The following is an 18931-nucleotide window of genomic DNA, read 5'->3' on the forward strand; positions in this document are numbered from 1 at the left end:
TTACATCTGCTTTTGTCTTTAACCATCAGTCTTTCTTTCTACAGAGAAACCTCCAACTTTATCCATTGTGAGAAAAATGGCCGCCCACAAACGCAGACCTGTTTTCTGCTCATAGTTGATACTTGTTTTTTGCTCATACTCATACTTGATGGAGAAGTGACTCACATTTCACCCCTGCACCCACAGAAGGGCTCCACTGTGGTTCTCCAGCTGGGAAACCAAGCTGGAGTGGTCGGTTCGCTGCCTGGGTCCCGCAACTAGTGAGGATCAGAATCAGCCTCAGTCCCAGATCTGAGGCATTTCCACTGAGCATATCTAATTTCTAGGCCTCAACTACCCCAGAACTCAGTCACAAAAGGCTTATAAAACCCAGCCAGGAACCAGTGGCTACTCAGGAGGTTGAGATCTGAGGATCACAGTTCAAAGCCAGCCTGGGCAGCAAAGTCTATGAGGCTCTTAGCTCCAGTTAACTACCAAAAGAGCTGGAAGTAACGTTATGGCTGAAGTAGTAGAGTACCAACCTTGAGCAAAAAACCTCAGAGACAGTGCCCAGGCCCACAGTTTAATCCCCAAGAACCAAACAAACAAACAAAACCTCAGCGAGTTCTCACTAAACTCAATAGACTACCTGCTGACTCTGGCCTGGCTGGAAGACTTCAGCCTCACAGCATGGGAGTAAAAGGAGACTGTCATGGATGCACGTGTGTGACTCGATAACCAGGGATCTTGTCTGAGTTCATGAAACCTCTTCCTAAGTGCCAGCTATCGAGCAAACCCAAGACACTCAGTACTTCGATGCAGGTTTTCTTCCTCATGCTATTCCAGCCCACCTCCATTCTAGTTCATAATGGCCGTGGAGACCAGACTCCACCTGCATGTGCCAGCACAAAGCTACCTTCTGTTCTTAACCAGAACAAAGCTACCTTCTGTTCTCTTAACGTTAACTAATTCATCCTGAACACTGGTTGTTGGTGTGCATTCCACGTGAATTTATAGGTCATAAAGGAACTCCTACAACTTACGTGACGTAAAAAGCTTGGTTGGACTTTTCAAAAGATGGACTTGGTTTTAGGACAACTGATGCGGAAACTGACAGGCTCTTCGGCCAAAGAGCCTCGCAAGTGGAGAAGAAAACTAGACCCTTTCAGTGATGGCGCAGGCCAAGCCTCGTGCTGTCGGGCTTGTCAGAATGTCCTGAGGAGGCACGGAGAGTTTGCTCCGCCCAGCGAGGTTAGATAGCGGCGGTAGGCCTCCACACGACGCTGAGCATGTAGTAGGTTAAAAGTGATGCTTCCAGGTTCCACAGAGCCACGAAACCTCAACGTTTGCGTAAGAACCACACAAAGCAAAGATCCCATAGGATCTTCAAATGTCTGGCTCTTCGTGGCTGCTAAGTTTGGCCACTCTCTACAATTTCAAAGCAGCGGTTACAAGGAAGCCACGCTGAGTAAATGATGCAAATAAGTGAGAACCTGGGGCATCTAAGTAGCAGGGGAAACTATTTCCAAAGATCAAGAATTTTCACCTCAACACAGTACATCTACTTTTTAAAATGGCAATTTTTCAAAGAAGGGAGTAGAAGTGACTCGTTACTTAACAGAAGAGCTCCATCTGCGGACGACGTTTCATCCCAAATTATCAAGGATGGTGACGAGGGTATAAAATCATTCATGAGAGGGACCGAAGCCAGAAACTGATGTCCAACAGAAACAGAAAAGTGAGATAAATATAACGATTTAATAGGAAACTTGTATCAAATCAGATACTATGGGAAATTCTTCAGGCTGCATGGAAATCATACCAGATTCCTTAAAATTAGGATCAATTCCTTTAAAATGTGCGTAACTAGCAAGGATTACTTCCTCAGGAATTTTTCAATATGTATTTTCTGCTTACATGCATACACACTTAGGTTATTTGGGTATGCATTTAAAATTTGAGAAGCAGAGGCATTTGACTGCAGTATAAAGGCTATCAGTGGTAAACAGACTTCTACAATTTCAATGATTTTGTATTTTATATGAAATGTAACTCAGCAGAGTGTGAAATTATATATACACACACTTATGTGTGTGTATAGATAGATAGGTACGATGTGTACAATCCCTAGAGCAACCATTTAAAATTGTAACACAGAGTAGTATAGCCACCACATCAATTTAAAAAAAATGGAAGGGGTTCCAGATACTCAACCCAAACAATACAAGAAAGAGAAGCAGAACAAAAATAGAAAGGGCTTGGGGCTGGAGGTTTGCAGTGGAGAGCCTGCTGTACATATATGAGGCCCAGGTTCAATCCTCCAGCACTTAAGAAATGATTAGAAGATTAAGAGGAAAATAAAACCATGCAATATCTGAACCAAACCATACCAATAATCAACTGTTAATGAAGCAATCGAGCTAAAAGTGAGATTTTCAGAATAGACTCTGACTTCAAAATGTTGATATTAAATATAAAGAACAGATTAAAAGCAAATGCAGAGAAAAATATACCTAGCATTCACAGGAACAGTAAACATGTAGAATGAGGTGGCTATCTTAATCTCAGAGAAGGTAAGCTTCAACATAAGAAGCATTAGCCAGGAAAGAGAAAGGCATTTATTTCATAACTGGACCAATTCATTGTGAGAGGCCACCACAATCAGAAATTCGTGTGTATCTAACACAGAAGAAGCCAACACTAACAGAATTGATCATAGCTGAGATTACATACAACTATCTCAGAAGTGGACAAAACCGATTTGCAAAGTCAGCGATGACACTTTCGATTAATTCATACCAAGCAACTGTGAAACACCTTTTAGTGAATAAATCTCAGTAAATGTAAAGGAGATGAAATAATAGAGTATATTCTGGACCCAAACAGAATACCTTAAAATCAAGAACAATAAGAAATTTGGAAAAGGGGTACTTTGAAATAAAACAATACTTGCCTACATAATTTACTGGTTAAAGAAGAGCTCACAAATGAAATTAGAAAATATTTTGAGCTATATAATAATAAAATGCTATTTCAGGCTTTATGGGATGCAATTAAAATGATGGAAGCTAGGCACTGGTGGCTCATGCTTATACTCCTAGCTACTCAGGAGGCTGAGATTTGAGAATCAAGGCTCAAAGCAAGCCAAGGTTGGAAGGTTCATGAGACTCTTCTCTCCAATTAACCACCAAAATGCCAGAAGTAGAGCTGTGGTTCAAGTGGAAGAGCACTAGCCTTGGGCAAAATGATCAGGAACAGGACTCAGATCCTGATTTCAAGCTCCAGGACCAGCACAAAACAAAACAAAAAGAGTACCACCAATGGTGTCATGAAGAGCAAGATTTGACCAAATGCCTGGGTCCTGTGTTCTGACCTACTGGGCCCGTAAGCCACCCATACCGGGTCAAAGTTTTCTATGTCTCATGTATGCGTCAGTGTTGTCAGGATGATGGGGTCAGGTATCGCACAAGACCCCTGACTGCTCAGCAGCTCTGTATTCATATGATTAACAAGACATCCAATTCACCTGACAGAGCAAATCTCCTGCCCCCACCATATGCTTGCAGTTACACTCGGTAGAATTTGCACCAGCTCAGCAATGTTCTGTGTAGGGCCTGAATCCCAAATATATCGTGCGAAGGAAGACACTGAAACGCTCTATACCACAAAACCACTTGAGCAAAAGAGAAGAAGTGGCCAGGGAGTCTCTCCCTCAGAGGAGACGATCCGCCCAGGAACTGAGTAAGTCACTGAACACTCCAGTCCACATATCAGTCCACCCATCCAGTGCTGGGCTCTGGCTCACTCGGGACCATGTCTCATTTACCTTCGCTCCCCAAGAAGGGAGTGCCATAGTGGTGAGTACGCTGCATGTGATTAAAGGCACTTTGGGGGCCCAGCTGAGCTAGGCCGCTGCCCTCCTCCTCTAGGAAGAGCCAGTCTTCCAAATGCAGGCTGAAAATTAGAGACTCGGGTTCCCAGCATTCTTAGCAGGTATGGTGGTCACATGACCAACGACAACCAATGAAGCAGAAGAAGTTGGCTGGGAGGAATTGTGGGACGTTCACGTCTTAAAACCAGGAGGTCTGAGCCCCAAGGAGAAGATCACATCCTGCTGAGGAAGGACGGGAATGGGAAGAATCTGGGTCGGCTGACATCTATAACCTACGAGGCAACTGGAGCCAGAGGCAGCTTTGAAATGTGTCTAAAATCGAACTCATGCTTACTGTCTACACCACCCAAGAGCCAAGCGGTGGCCCTGCCTGCCAGACTCTAGAGCAGCCTTCTCGCTGCTCTCCCTGAATCTCCCCTTGGCCCGCACACGTTCCTCTCGACAAGACTGCTGACGCAGCCTTTGATGAACTTCCGTGAGCAGATCATGCTGCTTCTCCAGTCACAACTCTCCAGGGCCTTCCCTTCTCCCTCTGACAAACGGCCTAAGTCTGTACCATAGGAGACAAGGCCTCCCGTGGCCTGAGTCCAGCGGACTCCTCCCACCTCCCCTTCCATCACGCCTGCATAGCAAGCTTCTCACGGTCCCAGCACATGTCTGTCCGTGGCCTCTGCACCTGGGGTCCTTCCCCTGGGAGCCACGTGTCCCCTTCCTTCACCTTGCTTGGGTGTCTGCTCCGAGGTGAGGCCAAAACACTGTGTGAGAAGTGAGGTTCTCCAGCACAACATCGGTGATGACAGGAACATTCCAGACTCCCAGCCACCCAGTACAGCAATGGCTGGCAAAATGGCTACTGAGCTATTGTGACTTCAGGAACTGAACCTTAACCATTGTATCCAATGTTAATTAATGTCAGATTTAATATCCACATGTAGTTAATGACTTCCCTCCTGGTGCTCAGCTCTATAAAACAACCACTTCTTCCTGTGCCTCCATATTCCTTTCCCTGATGTGCTTCCAGGACACGGATTACCACGTCATGTACACAATCGTGCATATTGTCTGTCTGCTATCTTCCTTCTTTCTGAATGAACATTAGTTCTTTGAGAAAAGGCACATGGGTCTGGTTGCATGTCTACTGATCAACAGAGTCTAGGGGAGTGGCAGGCATGGAGTCGGGTAATATTCATGGACTGGCTCAATAAGAGAAGAAAAAGAGGGAGAGGGAGGGGAGAACTTGTTTGATTCTAGTTTCTTAGGTCTGACTCTGTAACTTCCTGGTGCTCTGAGCAGGGTGTGTGGTTCCTCATCATCACACAGCCTTGCGTTCGATTCCCAGCCTCGGTGTTGTCCTGCCTGTGGGCATGGACAAAGTGACCCCTCTTCCCGGGCGACCCAGCATGGTTTTGCATCTAAATTCCTTCACCCAGGAAATGGAAATAATTCTAGTTCCTGAAAGAGAAGAGAAGACTTTGCATTCCCAGAAGCTCAAGGCAACTGTGGGCGAGGGGTAGTTCTGAGTCCGTGGCAGTAGGCTGGGGCTTGTCCAGGAATGTTTCCGTTTCTGAGGAGTTAGTTTCTGCCTGCTCACAAGGTTTGTTTTTTGTGTTTTGGTTTTGGTCAGTTTTGGGGCCGGAACTCTGGGCCTGGGCATTGTCCCTCAGCTCTTCAGCCAAAGGCTAGTGCTCTTAACACTTGAGCCAAAGCACCGCTTCCGGCTCTTTCTGTTTGTGGTGCTGAGGAATCGAACCCAGGGCCTCATGTATATGAGGCAAGCACTCTACCACTGAGCCACCTTCCCAGCCCCTGCTCACAAGTTTTGATAGTCTTCCACCAACACCAGCCAAGGCTCACAAACCTAGGTCTGTGATAGCATAGACACCAAATGTCTATGCTGCCAAGAAGAGATGCTCCGTGATGTCTGCTGTTGGTTTATCAATCCCCTCCCAACTTTCCTCATTTAGATTCTCCAAGGAAGACACAGCATTAGCAATCTTGAAATAATCACCACCATAATTCATCCAAACCAGGGATGCCATGCTAATTCAATTCTCAGAATAAAATCATACCAGATCCAAAGAAAACCATTCAAACTTCCATTCACATTTCAAATGAGTGAAGCTGAAAACTGTTAGCAGGAAATTCCCAGCGCCCAGTAACCCACATGGTGTTCACACACAAGTGTTCACATACACACACACTTAAGCGTAGCAAATTGTGCTTTTGTGAGGAAATTTGTTTGAAAATGTTATCATTCTTACCTTTCCAAAACTCCCTTTACCAATGGCCCGCAGAATCTGAAAGTGGTCAAAGTTGACTACAAAAGAGAAAGAAAGGGAAAGAGAAGTCAGGTTTGTGAAACTTGTATTCAGATGGTTTTTGTCTCTTTTCAGGGAAGGGGGGGAATGCCAGTCCTAGGCTGGGCACCGTCCCTAAGCACTTTGTACAAGGCTAATGCTTGGCCGCTTGAGCATAGCCCCCACTTTTGGCTTTTTTGCTGGTTAATGGGGGATAAGGGTCTCAGGGACTTTCCTGCATGAGCTGCCTTTGGATCTCAATCCTCAGATCTCAGCTTCCAGAGTAGCAAGGATTACAGACATGGCCCCTGGCTAGTGAGGTGTTTTCTACTGTGACTGTTTTCCCTTTTTTGTACTTGTGTATGTTAATTATTTGAAATGCTGGGTTCCATACATGTACACAATGCGTGTTAACCACGGTCACTGCATCATCCTCCCTGACTCCCCTCCCTCTCCCATTGGGCTCCTACATATTTGTAAGTAACCCCCCTCTAACTTCACATTTGAGAGAGGTGAAGGGGGGAAATTAGGAGGGCAGGAGTGACAGCAACCAGTAGAGGTGACACCCTTCCTCTCTGGGGACCCTGAGAAAGGAGAGCGGCCAGTGAAGCCGATGGGAGCTCCCCTAGGGAAGTTGAGGTAATGATTCTGGGAAAGCAAAGCCCCTGAGGACCCAGGAGCAGACCCACGCAGGGGACAGACGCCCCTCCCTTGGCGTGAGGGGTGTGGTGACCCAACCGGATGCCAGAGCAACTGAGGCTCGCCCGAAGGACTAAAAGAGGGACCCAGGAGCCTGCATCAGGCCACTGATTCCTGGGCCCCACTTCTAGCTCTCTTGCACTGAGAAGTCTATATGTTCCTCTTCTTCCTCCTCCTCCTTCTCCTCCCCCTCCTCCTCTTAAAACAGGTGAATAAGGCCTCATATAGCATAAGACAGCCCTCCCAATTGGGAGTCCAGGTTGGAGGCTTGGACCAACCCACTAGTAGCCAAGAGGCTTTTCCTCAGTTTCCTCTGGTGTCTTACTCTTGCTTTCAAATAAACTTTGCTTCTGGTACCATGTTTTCTGCCTCCTAATTCCCTATTTGATGGAGAAAAGAAAAGGACCCAGGACTCCTGAATGATATCACATTTTTTTAAGAGAGAAAAAAGAAGAAAAGAACTCCGTTCTACTTATGAGAGAAAGCATGCATGTTTTTTCTGAGTCTGGCTTGTTTTGCTTAACATGATAACCTGCAAATGACATTATGTACTTCTTTATGGCTGTTTTCTTTGCCTAGAAGTCACTGATGAGCACACAGCTGGTTCTGTTATGCTCATACATGTGCAAGGTCCCACAATCGACACGGGTGTCCAGGTATCTCTACTGTATGCTAACTTGGACTCCTTCAGGTGTCTGTCCAAGAATGCTATAGTAAGACCTTCAGGAAGTTTTACTTCTGCTTTCTTGAGGGCTCTCCATACTGGTGTCTGTAGTGGCTGCACTAACTTATGTTCCTGCCAACAGTGTTTAAGGATTCCATTCCCCCTGCCAACATTCTCACAAGCATGTATTATTGTCATCTGTTTTCTTAATGACAGCCATTGTGACTCGGGTGAGATAGGATTTCAGTGTACTTGTAATCTGTTTCTCTGGTGGCTAAAAATGGTGGACAATTTTTTCCCACATCTTTGCTGGCAGTCTGTGCTGCTGCTTTGGGAAGGTGGCCGTCCATTGCCCATTTATTGACTGGATCATTAGGTCTTTTTGATGATAACATTATTTTTGTATGTGTACATATGCCCATCCTAGGTCCCTTAAACTCGGGGCCTAAGTATTGTCCCTAAGCCTTTTCTTTTTCTTTTTTTTTTTATTTTTATTTTTTGTGAACACACTGTACAGAGGGGTTACAATTACATGGGCAGGTTAATGCGTACATTTCTTATCAAGCATTGCAGCCTCCTCCTTTGTTTACCCTTCACATCCCTTCCCAGCCTCCCCCCTCTCCCCCACCCAATCCTCCCCGCTTCCCCCCCCCCAACATTGTAAAGCTCATTTTCAACATGATGACTTGTACTTCTCATTGTTGCAACAGGTCCACCCCTTTTCTTTTTCTTAAGGCTGGCACTCTACCACTGGAGTCAGCCCCAGCTCCACTTCTGGCTTTCTGCTCGTTAACTGGAGGTAAGAGTCTCAAGAGATCTTTCTGCCCAAGTTGGATTTAAACCACATCCTCACATCTCAGTCTGAGTAGCTAGGAATACAGCCACCAGACTTGATATGCAACATTTTGAATTCTATATCTATTCTGAGTACTAACTGCCCCTCCCCTTAGTTCTTAACTATCTCTTCCCATGTGTGTCCTAACCCCAGTGTCTTCTATATTCAGATGCATTACACTGGCCATCACTGGAGCGCTTCAGAAAATACTCAGCATGTTCCGCTTTCTCTCCACAGTTAAAGCCTCACCAGTGACGCACACGGTGAGATATCTTTGCAGGGACAGGGGAAGTGACAACACGAGAACCCAGAGATCTGAAAGTCCAAATCCTTGCGCATGCGGTTCTTTTCCAGAATGGCCTTTCCCTGCGGTGACCCCCACTCTTATCCACCTGGCCCTTTCACACACCCAAAGAGCAGCTTACCTGAGGCTGGCTCACCCCTTCTCAGTCCATTCCTGCCTGTCTGTCTGTCTAACCCTTGACATTGTGAGCTACTGGAAGACCAGGCTGCTGCTGCCTTACCATCCACCTGCCACTTCGTTGGTCATGTGTCCCTCTTGCAATTCATGGTGGTGGGACTCTTCATCTAACTATGCCTACATCCTCCCTCACCACCCCAGTGTGAATCGGCTCCACTCCAACCCCTCTCCCAACACAGGTCAACAGTGCACAGCACCCTGCTGACCCCAGACCCTAACCACACCTGCACCTCTCCCTATGACAGCCATGCTCCTCACCAACTGCCCCTCCTACTTCTACCGCCCAGCACACTCAGTCTCGGGGTTCCAGGCACCCAACAACGGCTCTTCCACAACCCCTCTCTCCTCAAGGTCTCCAGAGCCCAGAGCTACACCTCAGAGACTGCCCCAGCTGTCTCGGCCTTGTAAGCTGTGTGACTGATGTCTACCCTATGCATTTCTCAGGGGTTTCAGGACTGCCTGGAACTCCACAGATGCAACCCGGCTGTCATCGGAGCAGACCTGCGCAGACTCGGCAGAACCCAGGCTGGGCAGTGTCCGCCAAGCCTCATCAACCTGCCAAGGCCGCAAGCCAGGACCTCATCCTCTCCTCCCTTCTCTCCCGGCCCCATAGCGCATGCCTTATCAAGTTAGGTCTGTGTTTCCTCTTCCCTGTCCTCCCGTCTGTCCACTCTCACATCCCTCTCACCGGTCCTCTTCTCTCACAGGCACGGTGACGGCTCAGTGTCCCCTCTCCCTGCCCCAGGACCTGGGCAGTGATCCCACTCACCCTCTCTTCTGGAGTCTCTGTGCCAAGCAAGTTCTTCCTCCTCACCCCCACTCCTGACTACAAGATCTGGGCCCCGTCTCTCGCCTGGTGGATGCCACGTGGTGCACGCTCCCTGTGCTACAGACATAGGCTACTTCTTTCTAGAACAGCCGGTGCCTCTGAAGTTCTCCAGACCCTGCACTTGTCAGCTTGCTGCTGCCTGTGAGTCCCCAGAGGCCGCTCCACCCTCCAGCGAGTCCTGGCCGGATCACTCATCCTCCCGTCACGTGGTGCATCTGCCACACTCAACGTTCTGAATAATTCTGCATAAATTTGAATGCTTAATGGATTCCACATTTCCCTACTCCACTGGCCCCTTGAGGTCAGAGGCCAGGTTTATTTCTCTCTGTTGTTGTACCCTCGGCACCTCACGTAGTACTCCCTATTCAATACATACCAATTAACTGACTGGATCTCTATATTCATAGTGTCCGTTCAGCAAATATTACTGAATTAGATGGAATTACAGCCAGTTTCCAGCGACTAGGAATGAGGAGTTTTATTTACAAAGATAAAGTGAATTGATTAGTTCACGGCGTAATGGAGGCAGGCATGAGGGGACGTCAAGGAATACAATTTGTTCCCTGTATGTTAACTTATGCAGTGAAGGATAATTAAGCTAAATTGTGTCCCTGCCAGGCCAAAGTCAGACTCCAGCAAGTGATCAAATGCCCAACGTGCTTAGAATAGGGAGACAAGGTTAACGGTTAACTTAGCCAAACCTTGCTTCGTTGACCTGGATATGTTTATGTCCAGAAGAAAAAAAAACTGGCTGAGAGAAGAAATTCCTTATTTTCACCTCTTTTCCACTCACTGAAGGTCAAGGGAAAAGTAAAGCCATATGCTTGGCCATGTGGCTTTGCTTCGGTGCCCAGCAGTATGCTGGGAAATACAGTCACCTGCCCCTGACAGCATCTGGCACCCACTCTCCAAAGAGAGCGCCTGCACCTCCAAGGCCTCTTGTGGTCATGTCCCATCTCAAAGGTTTCTGCAGAGACCTTTCATTTCAGCCGGTGGGGGAGGCGGGGGGGGAGGGGGGGGCACGCCGCTCTGGTCTGTGACACCCACCCCAGTGACCTGCTTGGTGCCGTTTCACCACACCTCCCACAAACCCTTGCTCCTGGCAGCTGCCTGCCACAGGGTCACCCAGCCAAGGCTCGGGAGGGCTGGTCTGGAGACATGGGCTGAGAACCTGATCGACCTGGCCACCACCTATGTCCACGAACGAGTCACTGAGCCCCTGTGCACCTCAGATCATCCTATCTGTAAATGGCAGGACGGTGCCCGCCTGCCACAGAGCTCAGACGGCGTCACACACACAACAGTTCCTCTAACAGTGCGAGCTGTTGGTGCTGCGGAGAGGGGCCTTCCCGCCTCTGCCGGTTTCCTCCAGGAGAGGGATTTCCCTCGACCTTGCCCTGTTATCTGGATCAGGAAGGGCTCTGCGCTGTCACACTCTTCCTGCCCTCTCCAGGAAACCCGGCCCAGGAGGCCCGCTCCCTCCAGCTCCATCTTGTGGAAGCTTGTCTGGGTCAGCACTTTGGGGAGCCCAAGACTGTAGGCCCAGACTTGGCTACACAGGCAGGAGAGTCCGGCGGGCTCTGGGTTTCTTAATAATTAAGGTTACAGTGTTCTAAGTATTCCATTCATACATTCCCCTCCACGAGTGTGGGCTTCCCAGGGACGGTGAGTGAGTAGAAAAACAGGTTCATTAACGCTCATGGGCTTAGGTGTCAATGGCTTGCAGCACATGGCTAGAATTCCTTGCTTCGTAGGCATTGTCCTGACTGCTGATCCTGATGGAAGAGTACCCGCTCTGCATACGCTCTGAGTGGGTAGAGGCTTCATGTCTGTCTGATGCGCATGGACGAGGCTGAAGTGAGCCAAAGGCCCAGAAGTCCTGGGCTTGGCTGCCAGTCGTCACTTGCCCAGGGCAAGGGGAGATGGCCGGCAGATGGGCAGTGGTAGCATCAGTGTCCTATGGTGACCACCTAGAACCATACTGGCTGGAACCTTCCTGGTTCTGTTGCATGGAGTCCCACATTCCTGAAAATCCCCCCAGACTGGGGAAAATGGCAACAGTAAATCCCAATACAGAACTATGAGAAAGTAGGAAAGACAGCATCTCAAGAAACCAACACTGACACGAGAGAACCAGAATGACAGTGAAGTGGAGGACATCCTAGCCATTGAGTGTGAAGAAATGATGATGAGAATGTGTAATAGATGAGTGAAGACACTTATAGGCAAATACAAAACTCAAAGCACACACACCAAGAAGCAAAGGAATTCAGTGTGAAAAGTAGGTAAAAATAAATAACAAGCAAACAGTTCGGTTACCAATAAACTTCAAAATGAACACAAAGGATACAGCTAAACGGCTAAAAGGGAGCAAAAGAAGAACACATAATAAATGAAATGTTTTTCTGGTTTTTTTGTTTGTTTTATGGCTTTTTTGGTCAGTCGTGGGGCTTGAATTCTGGGCCTGGGCGCTGTCCTCAGCTCTTCAGCTCAAGGCGAGTGCTCTTACCACTTGAGCCACAGTGCCATTTCTGGTTTTCTTGTGGTTCATTGGAGATAAAAGTGTCACGGACTTTCCTGCCTGGGCTGGCTTTGAACCACAATCCTCAGATCTCAGCCTCCTGAGTAGCTGGGATTATAGGCGTGAGCCACCCTGAAAAATGGAGTTTTATAAAAGGTCAATGGAAGACAACAAAAGGGGTTTCAGTAAAGAGAGAGAAATCTTGGGGGGGAAATTAAACTGAAGACCTAGCAATGCAAAATAAAATGGAAAGCCTCTCGGACAGAGAGGTCAATGTGGAAGACATAGAATATTCTACATTTAAGACGTAGAATAGGAGAAGAAAAGGCAGGGAAAGGAGCGGGGATTCTTCCAGGCTCCTGCCTCTGTCTGTGCTGGCCAGCAGGGCCGGTGGCTTAGCACAGACCTTCCCTCGGCGTCCCATAAGGCCCACGTGCCTGGCGCTTCTCCTGGCATCTGCCGCCTGGAGCTGTGACTGATTTCTGCAAGCCTCCAGTTGGTTTCCCAGTTGATAAATGTGATTAATAAAGCTCCCAAGGCTTTTCATCCCCTTATCAGTAAAAACACCGAGTCTTGAGTCGTCAGGAAGTCACATGACTAACTCCTGCAACAAGATCGCTGGGATGTCGGTAGAAACGTGGACTCCGGAAGAAAGACAGCGCCCGTGTTTCAGGGGGAGGTTCAGACCGAAGCTATGAATTCCTCGAGAGCCAAGGCTTTCGGACACACCTCCCTCCTGTGCGCCAGTGCACTGGCTCCCTAGACAGACGTAGTAGATTGTCACTAGTCACTTGAGACAACAGGGAGGCACCTTCTCACTGCTTGAGAGGCCACAAGTCCCAAGTCAGGGCGTGGGCACTGGGGGAGGCTCCCCTCCTGCCTCCACCAGCGTGGACTGGACACCAAAGTCCTTGCCACTCCCTCTGCCACGGCCTCTGCCCCTCCCCTCGTGTGGACCCACCCTGTACCAGCCTCTGTTCTTTCTTCTCACGAGGACACCAGGGATTTGCTGTGTGGAACACCTCCAATGCAGGAGGAGTCCCACTTCAGACCCTCAGTCAATTACCTCTGCGAAGACTCTGCTTTCAAATATGGTCATGTTCTGAGTTTCCAGCTCGATGTGGACTTGGAAAGGATGCTCTTCAGCCAGAAATCCCACTCAGGCACCTGGCAGGGAGCGGGGGCTCAGCAGATGGAACGGGTGAGGGCCGGAGCCCACGTTTAGTGGACCTGGGGTTACGGCCCTGTGCACACACCCCTGAAGCTGTCTGAGTTGTGGAAACAAGAGCAGAGGCATTGCTAACCAACTCTGGGTGAGCAAGGCTCTGGTATCTCCCTCAGCAGCCTGTAGCTGCACAATGGAGGGCAAATCCCATGGGTGGCATGCGAGTGGGCCACTTAACCAGGAAAGGCTCCCCCAGTTCCCAAGGCAGTGATCCGCCGGGAAACATGGACGTGGCTACCAAAGACCAGTGTCATCTGCTCCCTCAGGAAGGGTGGAGAACAGCATGGGACTCAGGCCTGAATTTTAGGCTTAGCATCTCCTGATGCTTTTTTGTTGGTGGTGGTGGTCATGGGGCTTGAACTCTGTGCCTAGGCGCTGTCCCTCAGCTCTTCAGTTCAAGGCGAGCATTCTACCACATGAGCCACAGCACCACTTCTGGTTTTCTGGTCTTTAATTGGAGATAAGAGTCTCACAGATGGTCCTGCCCAGGCTGGCTTTGAACGGTGCTCCTCAGATCGCAACCTCCCGAGTAGCTAGGATGACAGGCATGAGCCACTGGCACCTGGCTTTCCTGACACTTTTTGATATAACTGCTGAGCAGCTAAATGGGGAGGGGTGACAGGGAAGAGACAAGAAAATGGCCATCCCTCCTCCTTTTGCACGGTGAGCTCCGCTGCTCACACATGCCTGGTGCTGACATCAAGTCACGTGGCATCAGTCCTGCCTGAGCACTTTATTCATGAGCCCTGAAGGAAGCTGAGCCAGTGCGGAATAAAATCCATGTCTCAACGCAGATGCTCACACTGTGATTTATTTTCTCATTAACCACAAACAGGCATCCTCCATTAACTGCCCCACACATGGGGGGCCTGAAACACTTAGAGGGCCTCGCTGCACATGCTGTGTACTGAGCACGCCAAGCACTGAGGCCAGAGGCGCTGGGAGAGTGGCCTGGATGAGCCGAGCACTGTGTGAGGTCCCTAAGCCACTTTCAGGGGAGCTGTGGGCGGAAGAGCCCGATCTGCTGTGAACCTACACCAATGCCTCAGTTCTCCACCTCTGCCTGTGCTCGGGTCCTCGGCAGGGGGGTCTCAGGGTCCAGAGTGCAGCACATCTCCAGCCATCCATCCTCACTTCCACCATGGCATAGGAATCGACTTAACTGAAGAGATGCTGGCTGACTTAAGGCATATTTTGGTTTCAGAAATTACCTACCTGCTTAGCTAGTCTCTCTTTGCTGAAAGAAATGCCTAGCCATGCAAGTTCATAGCCCAGAGATCATCAGTGGAGCAATCCTGACAACCAGGCAGTCCCAAGGCATGACAGAGAGCCTGGGCAAGGCTGGCAGGAAGGCCAGAGGGGACTGAAATCTTTCCAGAGTGAGCCTCAGATTGAGGCAGTTCACTGCGCATGTCATGAATAGCATCATAGTAGAAGGGAGAGAAGAGAGATAATGGAGGACAGAGACACAGACAGGATCTGTTATGGTTTGAATATTCAGTGTTTCCCATGCACTCATGGGTTGAACATTTAGTCCCCAGCTGGTGGTGTTATTTGGGGAGATTCTCAAAACTTTTGAAGGTGGAGTCTACCTTCAAGAAGTAGTCCACCAAGAGCTTGATTCTGAGGTCATATCTGATAACTCTCCCTTCCTTTCTCTCTGCTTCCTATCCTCCATGAGGAGAACAGCCTCTTCCACACACCGATCCCACCATGATGTCCTGCCTCACTATGGGTACAGAAAAGAGGCAGAACCCTCTGCTGAGCCATAAGTCAGGACAAATCATTCATACCTCTGCTTGGTTTGTTTGAGATAGTGTTGCCATAGCAGTGGGAGAAGCCAACACACAAAAAATACCATTACAGAGAAGTGGGGTCATTGCTGAGGTAAAACCTACCCATGCTGTTTTTAATTACGTCTTTGGAACTGTTTAGTCATACGTATCTGGCAAGTTTTGGAGATGTGAGATAAAAAAGCCTTGGAATACTTTAAGGTAAGTTTAATGGACAAACCTCGTAGAAGCTCAGAAGGCCAAAACACTGGTAGAAAAGTGGGAAAGTCTGTGCTCATGGGGTTTGGCATGAGAAAGAAGAGTCTACTGGGAACTGAACTAAAGGCCATTACTGTTACATTCTGGCAAATGTCTTCACTCTAGCTTGTCTACATTTTGTCCCTGTTCTGAGACTTTGTGAGAGGCTATGATCAAAGAAAACAGACCAATTAATCTGATGAGAAAACTTCATAGTAATCTATCATGCAGGCTGTGTCACCATTATTGTTGGCTGCTTGTAGCCGGGCTTTTGAGAAATGGAAGCAGAATTGAGTGGGAAAGTTAGAAAAATGTAATGTAAGGTTGAGCCAAGTCCAGTGTGACTGCCGAATAGCTTAGGACCAATAAAACACAGCCAAATTATGGGAGAGGCCAAGGTGTCCAACAACCATGAATGAATAGGGAAAATATGAGTCATAAGTATATGAGCTATGGAATATTACTCAGTCATGAGAAATGAAATTACTTCAGGAGAAATGGCTAGATGTGGAGATCATGTTGAATGAGAGAAGCCAAACTCTAAAAATCTCACAAACTGGTCGAGTTAAGACCTAAACTGATAAGATGGAAGAAAAGGAGGAGAAGGAAGAAGAGGAGGAGAAGAAGGAGGAGGAGTGGGAGAAGGAAGAGATGAGGTAGAGGAGGAGGAGGAAGACGAGAAAGAGGAGGAAGAAGAGGAAGAGGAAAAGCCAATAGCTGTTAAGTACTTTGTTATGGCAGCCTCAACAGACACATAAAACCAATGATGATGATAATGATAATGATGAGGATGAGGATGATGATAATGATGAGGATGACTGGGTCATTGAAAAAGCTAGAGACAGCTGTCATCGGTCCCCAGTCTCCAAAGGAAACGAAGAGCTAAGAGTGCAGAGATTGGGGAATACCCTGTGTGGTGTCCAGGAAAGGGGGTGCACACCTGACCTGAGGCCTGAACAGGAAAACCAAAAAGGCGTGAGAAACACACAAGGAACCAATCGGGGTGAGCAGTGGGCAGGCCATCCTGGAGGATGGGCATAGGTCAGCAGGGAAGAGAGGTGTGGCCAGGCTGGAAGGTGGATGGGCCATTCTGGAAGATGGGTGCGGCTGGCCTAGAGGGGCATGGCCACGCCGGGAAGGTGTGGCTAGCTGGAGCATGGCTAATGACTTGGGGAACTGAAGAGACATCACAAAGACAGACCCCCTAGAACAGAGCTCCCAGGAGCTGGAGGGCTGTGGTAAGTAGCAGCTAAGTGTATGAATGAATGAATGAATGAACAAAGGCACACAGTTGAACATGGAATAGCTTTCTCTACCATTCTATGGAGGATTACTTTTCCCCCCTTCCACCAGTGACAAGTGGGACTCAGGACATGTTTCCCTGTAAGATGGCCGACCCTGCCTACCTTGGGAAGCAACAGCTGCCTTGGCTCTGTCAATGAGAGCAAACTCAGGGCCAGGCAGGCCTGTTCCCATCGGCATCCCTCACCCACCACGACCTGGGCTCCGATTCTCTGACACAAGGACAATGCCACTGCTCACTTTCCGAAGTCATGGCAAAAATGAGAAACACTTAGCAAGTCAAACCTGCCAGGTAAACTGGATCTGTCACTGCCCTGTGTTCTTGGTGTGACTGTACTCCTATTACTCCTCGCTGGTGCGGTGCCGGTGGATACTGCTGTGACCGCACACACAGCTCTTCCTGTTACTAGATTTGAAACCTGCTCCCTCACGCTATAATATGAGAATCACTGATGCCAATGACATAAACACAGAGTGTCTGTAGGGTTGGTTCCAGCACGTACAAAGCACTCAGAACGGATCCCAGCATCTACTGAGTAAATTCCCAGTCATGGACCGGGCATTTCATTGTTCTGTTCCACAGAAAACCTCAACAATTCTAACTTGACACATCCTCTCCAAACATGACATTTGCTCATTTCAACAACAGGCTCATAGTAGCTGAGCCCTGGAGCTCTACAGGTAAAGATTATAAAATGATTGCATGTTGCAACAAATACATGAGAAGTAGAAAAAAAAACTACTAAAATGTTGAGGAAATAATGGAGTTTATGCAAAATATAACGGGTGGGAGCTATCAACATATGAGCCTCGGAACGCACAAATGGGTCAGCTGAAACTTCGTTTGCTCATCTGAGATTTTCCTTCCTCTGACTTGTAAGATCGAAGCAGCCCTGCACCACTGGAAACAGTCTCACTTAACTTACTTTAAAACCAAAGCCCTTTGCAACAAAATGTTCTAGTCACAATATAGATTGCTTTAGCACATGCTCCGGTTCTTGGAAGGAGACAAACCTGTGAACAGAAATCTGGGGGGAGAAAAATGACATAATTGGAGAGAAAATGAGCAAGCCTCTGGGAACCTCCACTAAGCAGCGCCCCTAAAGCACTTCACTTTCACGAAGTTGCTCAGAACGTGATCAAACCGTTTCCCCTTTCCCCACATGGAGGGATCAAATGCTCCCCGCACCCAGCGGGGCCTCCGCTCTTGTTCCTGGCCCAGAGGTGACCGCCTGCCAGCCTGCCCACGCGCTGTGTCCCCCACGCAGGACCACACCCCTCAACACGACCCGGTGCTGGGCATCAGCTCAGGGCCTCGAGGCCCCAACCCAGAGACGACTGGGTCACCTACATGGAGCACACGACCGCCCACGGCCGAAGAAAGGGAGGAGGAGGGAAAAGAAAACCCCTGGAAAGGGCGTCCATCATGATCCTGAGAGAAAGGGGGTGCGGAGCCCAGCGGAGCCCAGGGAAGAAGAAACTGCCACCCACCGGCCTCGGCCGTTCCTGCCAAGACACTCACAAAGCCAGGGCTGGGTAGCCGTCCTGTCTGGGACGGGGGCTTCCCCCCACCGCCTCGGAACTAGCAGCCAACAGCAAGAGGCTGGGAAGAGGGGCAAGAGGGGCTTCCGGAGGAAGGGGCGGGCTTGGGGGGAGGCGGGGCCTCTGGAGGAAGGGGAGGGCTTGGGGGAGGAGGGGCCTCTGGAGGAAGGGGAGGGCTTGGGGGAGGAGCCTCTGGAGGAAGGGGAGGAGGGGCTTCCGGAGGAAGGGGAGGGCTTGGGGGGGAGGAGGGGCTTGAGGAGGGGAGGCGGGGCCTCGGGAGGAGGGGAGGGCTTGAGGGGAGGAGGCGGGGCCTCGGGAGGAGGGGAGGGCTTGAGGGGAGGAGGCGGGGCCTCGGGAGGAGGGGAGGGCTTGAGGAGGGGAGGCGGGGCCTCGGGAGGAGGGGCGCCCCCGCTCCTCCCCGGGCAGAGGGTGTGCACTCCGCACGTTTCCGAGCAGAGGCTCGCTTTCTCCTGCGCTTACTGCCTGGCTTGGGCCTCACAGGACACGGAGCTCAGAGAGCGCCTGCGGGGCCGATGAGGGGCAGCGGGCGGTGGGCAGTGGCCGCTGTCCCGACCCTGGCATCAGCACCTGTTAGGAGGGCGCGGCTCCCGCCTTCCACCTCCTGAGAGTCTGAG

The 18931-nt window shown here is 49.4% G+C and overlaps 1 protein-coding gene across 2 annotated transcripts in view; it reads right to left on the minus strand.

Annotated features, from left to right (window-relative positions):
• The window catches only part of Stk32b (serine/threonine kinase 32B), a 175422-nt gene that overhangs the window by 134792 nt on the left and 21699 nt on the right, over nt 1–18931 (minus strand). Inside the window, exons 1-2 of one of the 2 annotated variants that reach the window (XM_042670317.1) lie at nt 9617–9774; nt 6133–6188 (exon numbers count right to left, since the gene is read on the minus strand). In XM_042670317.1, the coding sequence (XP_042526251.1) occupies nt 6133–6188; nt 9617–9743 (183 nt within the window). In that variant the 5' untranslated portion in view covers nt 9744–9774. Of the gene's footprint in view, nt 1–6132; nt 6189–9616; nt 9775–18931 lie in introns of those variants that run through there. The other variant, XM_042670318.1, reaches the window with a different exon arrangement.

This window comes from Dipodomys spectabilis, unplaced genomic scaffold (assembly GCF_019054845.1).
Source record: "Dipodomys spectabilis isolate Male_0828 unplaced genomic scaffold, ASM1905484v1 ptg000532l, whole genome shotgun sequence".
NCBI classification, from domain to species: Eukaryota; Metazoa; Chordata; class Mammalia; order Rodentia; family Heteromyidae; genus Dipodomys; species Dipodomys spectabilis.